At 30.8% G+C, this 6508-nt stretch overlaps 1 protein-coding gene across 3 annotated transcripts; it reads right to left on the minus strand.

Annotated features, from left to right (window-relative positions):
* Positions 1-497: 497 nt before the first annotated feature.
* Positions 498-6508, minus strand: LOC102616414 (polyamine oxidase 1-like). 3 transcript variants are annotated; one of them, XM_052439204.1, is made up of 10 exons: positions 6307-6508; positions 5959-6205; positions 5500-5652; positions 5043-5286; positions 4344-4487; positions 3906-4055; positions 3028-3285; positions 1315-1396; positions 1111-1190; positions 498-716 (listed from the first exon to the last, which is right to left on the minus strand). In XM_052439204.1, the coding sequence occupies exons 1-9, from the start codon at positions 6419-6421 to the stop codon at positions 1126-1128; spliced, it is 1458 nt and encodes a 485-aa protein (XP_052295164.1). In that variant the 5' UTR covers positions 6422-6508; the 3' UTR covers positions 498-716; positions 1111-1125. The 3 variants fall into 3 exon arrangements, with proteins under 3 accessions (XP_052295164.1, XP_006485513.1, XP_024956341.1); XM_006485450.4 differs by lacking the exon at positions 498-716 and having other exon boundaries at positions 746-1190; XM_025100573.2 differs by lacking the exon at positions 498-716 and having other exon boundaries at positions 746-1190; positions 6282-6427.

The following is a 6508-nucleotide window of genomic DNA, read 5'->3' on the forward strand; positions in this document are numbered from 1 at the left end:
TGTTTCTCAATAGATCTCCAAGCATCTCGTGAATTGTCACAATTAAGAATAGAACTGAGAACACCTTCATTAACTGATGATAACAGCTAGCCAAGTAGTATTTGATCCTGAGCTCTCCAATTTATGTATGCTGGATTATCTACTTTCTGCACTGATCCATCAGCTGTTGTTTGAATGATATGTTGCTCTGGTATGATATGATTTTCAGATATGAAATCTTCAAGCCGATTTCCTCTTATTGATGTAAGAACTTGTTTTCTCCAGATTAGGAAATTAGATCGATCTAGTTTTATTGGATTACTGAATGAGAATGAGATCTGTGAAGATTGATTTGCATTTGTTGAATTTGAAAGTGTTGTTGTGTTGATGGAACTAGCCATACTGCTTCTGATACCATGAAAGAAATTAAGAGAAAATATTGTTTGGTTGCTGAGAAAATATCTCAGAAAAATTCCAGAGAACTTTCAGATTTTTTGTATTTATTTTTTTCTTAAAATGAAATGTTATGATTACAACTTATTTATACTCAAAGCTCAAGGATTACTAAAGCTAATGACTAACTGATTCAGTAGAATCTACACATGCATAACCACAGCTCGATATACAGAGTAATCACACCAGACTGTTAACCACTTCAGCTGAGCTGTCATTCTGCTTACATTCATCTGACGTCACCAGCTTGTTGGTTTTCCTTAGCTTGTGCAGCTTCCTCTTTTCTGCACAATGAGCTTCTCTAACATTTAGGAGATGGGTAATTGTCGAGGTTTAGGCTATTTCAAAAGGTATGAAGATAGTTGAAGAAGCTGGTCTTTCTCCTCTAAAATGTAGAGTCAGAGGAGAGCTGGGTTGGATTATTAGTGAAATTAGAACTTTGGTGGGTAGGGATAATCAACATAGGGTGGCCAGTGCTCTTAGATCCTATAATTCAGTGGGTCATTGTATAACACAAATGATCTTGTGTATTTCGGAATTTTTTGTGCGTGGTTACAGGATGTTCCGAAAGAGATTAAAGATTTATTATATTGCTTTGTTCTATACTTCTATTTGGATGAAATCATTTGCCATTAAAAAAAATATAGGAATGCAGTAGATCATTGAAGAAACTCTTACCTATAAACGTAGTTGCTATATATGGTGTCCATCAGAAAATTGCTTGAAGCACTTAATTAGATCATTTGCAGTATTAATACCTACATAGAAAAGTAATTAAACAAATCTAATCATCATGAGAACTTTTTTAATCATAAAAATACTCTCAATTAAACATTTGTTAAAGCTACGTATATGTGTGTTTGTGAGAGAGAGAAAGAGAACCTGCAAAATAGGCACCATCAATATATCCTAAATATGTTGAATTGGTATGCTCCCCTGTGAAGTAAATTGGACCAATTGGTTCCTGGTATTTCACAAAGTAATTAGAGTAAAGATTGGATCGATGCCTTTTGTTTTTGTTAGATCCAGTGCTGAGTTGTTCTGTACTTAATTCTTTATAATCTTCTACTACACATAAAGTAATATATGATTAAAATTTAATTAATTTTATATTTTTATCTAATTACTATCGATTGTATTTTTTAAAAAGGTTTATAAAAAAGTAAGCTTGGCTCTGAATTCAAATCTTTTATTTTTTTAACTTATTTTCTTTAATGAAATCATATATTAATGTTTTGGAGCGAATATGCTTCTCCTAGGTAATTAAAAGTCTCTCGTAATAGACAGGTCATTTTAATTTGTGGGTAATAATGAATTCAAAATGTAGTTACAAGTTATGCATACCCATGTCTATAAATAATTATATAATAGATCGTTGGGGACAAAAAGAAGAAATCTTCTATCAAGATGAGCAACAGTCATATTATCTCAATTAGCTTAGAAAAAACTGGACTGATGGGAATGCTTAGTTAACGATAATTTATTGGTTTAGCCAATCCTGCAAGTGTTATTATCATATGCAGTAATTGGGCTTGATACTTCAGCTACATTTGTTTAGTGTAGGATAGGGACATAATGAGCCTTATAATTAACATACGAATTTACTTTATAGATATGTTTGGCACCCAAAATTGAATTAAAATAATTATTAAAATTAGATTGGACTTTTAAAATAGATTATATTATACTCTTTAATGTTTGATACAACACGAATTGGACTATATTAAATTGTATTTAAATAATATTAAATACTATTTAAGTTTATATTTAAATATAAATATCAATTATTCATGAAATTTTATAATAATAATTAAAATAAATTTAAAAGGTAATTAATAAGAAAATTAAATATATTGTAAATAAGTTATTGGGTAGTCATAATATAATAAACAAATAAAAAAGAAATAAAATAATTTTAATATTTAATTAATTTTTATCAAATATCTAAAAAAATTATTTAAAATCAATTAATTAATGATATTATTAATTTTCATGATTATTTTTAATATTATATTAGTGACAATCAAATTTAATACAATCAACAATGCAATAAATTATTAAATGGTTAATTTTATTGATAAATTATTAAATATACAAGTAATCAAAATTTAATCTCAAGAGTTAGTAGAAGTAAAAGTACCAATTCAATTAGATCATAGGTAATAAATGAAAAATGATAAAATTTAAGTAAATTATAAATTAAAATTAATTACTTAATTAAATAATTAATATTAGGTATAAATAAAAAGATAATGATATAAATGAAAGTCAGATAAATGGACAACTTTTTTCTTTAATTTTATCTCAACTAAGTGTAAATTAGGATTACTAATCCTATGATTTTAGGATTAATTTAAATTTAGTCCCCTTAGATGAATCCAACTAAGCTTGCCAAACATGGGATAAATATTTGATCCCAAAATTAGTCCAATCCCATACTTAATTCTAGCATCCAATTAGCCCAATCCCATACTAATTAAATGATAATTACTTTTCCTGTTAGGGTGTTTTTGAAAATACAATTTTTTTCCTTCAAGGTTCCAAATTAAATGGGTTAAATTAAGTTAAACCTAGGTGTAATTTGCAAATGCTGACCTTTAATTCTTTGTAACTTTGTTGAGTAAAACCATTGGGCCAATTGGAGTAGCTGCCATTGAAGAATCTGTTGGACCACCATCTTGGAACAAAAATGCTTTGAGGCTCTGGAATTTTATTTCCAAACAATTTTCGAAGCACATTATTCATAATCTCTGCCTTTGTCTTTTCATCTGATTGTCGCTCTACCCTCCTCGATTCTTCATCTGTTACTGTCACAAATAGAATGTTCGATCCTGGCATTTCATTCTCCAAATGCTGCATTTCACTTATTAATTTAATTTACTTTAGGAGAAAAAATAATTAAGGATCTTTTATTCTCATGTTCGAATGTCTAAAATACGGATTCACTACTACACCATCTAGTGTAGTAGTTAATTGAACAAAAACACTATATCACCAAATGGTATAATAACGAATTACAACGAAATTTACATTTAGCCATCCTACCTGAGAAGATATATATGTAATATTATAGTTAAATAATGCAACACTCACATATATTTTAGTTGTATATATTAGATAAAAGAAAATCTACTTCACTCTAGGAGAAATTGTATGATATGGATGCTTAATTACAACCAAAGCAGTTAAGAAGCAAGAAAACGGCCGGCTTGAATAAATTATTAAAATAGGAACTTGGTGTTGATGTGATTTTGTGTTGAGAAGACATAAAATTGAGATTAGTGATTTCTTGATAAATAATATATGAAAGTAATTAACCGAAATTATGAGTCTGTTTTAATACTAAATTATAATCTAACAGGATGAATATAATACTTTTACATAGGGCAATCTTTTAGCAATGATGTAATTAGAAAAAAAAAATGTTGTAATAACTAAAAAGACACGATGGAGAACATAGAATTTGTAAATACCTGCCAAATTGGAAAATAACCACGTCTTTCATGAGCATAAATGAAGAACTCAGTGCCGGGGCCGGTCGGCCAGAATTTGTATGGGAATTTCATAAATATCTTTGTATATATTGCCATATTGAAGTTGTTGATTGCTAGTTTTTTCCATAGCTAAGTAAATACCATGAAGTTAGTAAATAATTAAAAAAAAAACCACAAATACAGAAAATTTAAGGTAGATTTTCATATTACATAAATTTTTAGATGCCTGCATTTTACAAAATAAGAATTTAAACTTGGTTATCAACAATAAAATATTGCTATGTTCTAATTTACATAGTATTGTATTACTTTTCGCCAAACTTAAATTCGCAAATTGTAAAATACAGATGTTTAGGTAGAATAAAAATAAATATGAAAAGAATAAGAAAAGAAAGAAAATTAAAAGAGGTGACTTACAGGCAGATTAGGAGTGAACTCAATGAAATCACTTTGGAGGACTCCAATGCTGACAGAGACTATGGCATAGTTTGCTTGGTATACAGAGCCGTCTTCTGTTTTCACTGTTACTTTATCCTTTGAGTAACTTATGTTCCTCACTACCTGCCATTAATTGTTAATTGACTAATTAGTAATTTAATCTGAATAGCTTTAATTTTTAAGAAGCCGAACCGCTCCAATTCACCATCAAAGTTAGAGCAATCAATTGTGTCACCATTGTTCTATACCCGTTTTACTTTTCTAATCCGCAAGTGATATTTAATCACAACCGTTAAAACAACTACGGTTTGGATCCAATGGATATAACACCAGCTCTACGTACATTAGGAATGCTCCGAATTAATTGAACCCATTAACATTTACAAGTCATATGATCTAGAATGAAATTTTCATAATAATCTTTGGAGCGTGTAGCATTATTTAAAAGTAAAATAATATTTATCTTAAAAGTGGGTTCCGACAGGGTGAATTAAAAGTATTAAAATTATTATTTACTATTTTCTGGGTCTGTTCTTGCGTTCTCAATTTCAGGATTACTCTATTCAAAACATTTATTAGGTAGTTCATTTTTGTTTTGTTTTTTTTTTCTCCTGAAATTGAACTGCGCTTACTCCAATTCCTTCATCATTCAAGTGATATAGAGATGATAAATGTCACCTTGTTTAGCTTGAGCCTAGGATCTCTAATCACTTGATGCCCGTGGGAGAGAAACTGCTTGGCAACAGAATGAACCACACTTTCGAAACCTCTGGGGTCAGCTACAAAATAAGAATCCTCCCCAAAATCAACCAATTGATTCCGAGGGTATGTTGTCTTGAGACTTGTAATTCTTGGGGGCTCTGCATCTTCATAATCATTGAAAAAATAATCTATTGCCATTTCAAGCGGAGTCATTGGAACCCTGCATATGCCCAAAATTTTCAAATAGTTACTAAGAAATATCTCTTTTCTTTCTTTTTTATTAAACTTTTTGAGAAAAATATATATCCTTCGTATAGATTTATGATCATTATGTTCAATTTCGGATCAACAACTTTTTATATCATAATTATTAGAAAAACGAAATTTGCTCAATCCTACGCATAAAGAGTTGCAAAATCAATACAAAGCTTACTCTTTTAATAGACGTTGGGAACCCAAAATTGAGGTATCATCATCTCTCGTTGTTTCAGAAGATAAAATTTTGGATAAGTTAGTGCAAAACGCATCCCTTGTTTTAGCAATTCGGACTGCAGATTCCACCACATGCTTTTGGTATAACCCACCACTGCGAAATGTCAAATAGATTATTTAATAATTTATATTCTGTGAAGGCTAAGGATTTTGGTGCCCAGTTGAAGAGCACCAAACGGTCAAGAATTGATTGAAAACTAGGTAGAATATAGAATCAGTATTAAACAAATCCTGGCTTGATTCGGTCTACTCGGTAAAATAGAATAATAATATTATAACATCATGATGTTATAACATTATTGTTAAATTCATTACGGATATGAGAGTCATTTTTATCCATAAAATAAGAAGAGGGAAAAAGGCTCAAAAACAGAATGGTTGAGGAGGAAGAGTTGTATACTCTTGTTTGTAGATGTTTGAAGTGAGATTTGCATAGTCAGAGTAGAAAGTCTTGAGCTTGATTTTCTTAGCAATTTGAAGTGAAGGACTAGACTTTGGTCCTCCACTGTTAACCCAATTGGCACCCAATTCAATAGTGTGCCCACCGATGTTGCCTTTGTGAAGCCGGCCACCAACCCTGGAGCTTGCTTCTAATATTATGAAATCTTTGTACCCAGCTTCTTCAAGTGTTTTTGCTGCCATAAATCCTGAAAAAAACAAACAGATAAAACCCATTTATTATTATTATTTATATGCATCTAGACGTTAGCTACAAATGCACACAAGATATGTCATGGATCATCACCACCTGACATGCCAGCACCGACGATGATGACAGAATTCGACGGAGGTGAGGTGGGAGCTATGACTAATGTAAAAGGGAGAAGCAGGGCTAGGGCAAGCACCACAGCTGAGACCTTCATTTTTTCAAACTACTGGGAGTTTGGTAATGGCCATGGGAGTTGGTGTCGATGGCGTAATTATATAGTGGCGGTCATCCTGATCCGGAT

This window comes from Citrus sinensis, chromosome 4 (genome assembly GCF_022201045.2).
Source record: "Citrus sinensis cultivar Valencia sweet orange chromosome 4, DVS_A1.0, whole genome shotgun sequence".
Lineage (NCBI taxonomy): Eukaryota > Viridiplantae > Streptophyta > Magnoliopsida > Sapindales > Rutaceae > Citrus > Citrus sinensis.

What these genes read in the sequence shown, in the direction of transcription:
- LOC102616414 (XM_052439204.1), bottom strand. Translation starts at nt 6,421, where the DNA reads ATGAAGGTCTCAGCTGTGGTGCTTGCCCTAGCCCTGCTTCTCCCTTTT. An exon ending in CGTCGGTGCTGGCATGTCAG is followed by an intron (nt 6,206 to 6,306) that starts GTGGTGATGATC and finishes TGTTTTTTTCAG; the next exon opens with GATTTATGGCAGCAAAAACA. An exon ending in TCCCAACGTCTATTAAAAGA is followed by an intron (nt 5,287 to 5,499) that starts GTAAGCTTTGTA and finishes GGGCATATGCAG; the next exon opens with GGTTCCAATGACTCCGCTTG.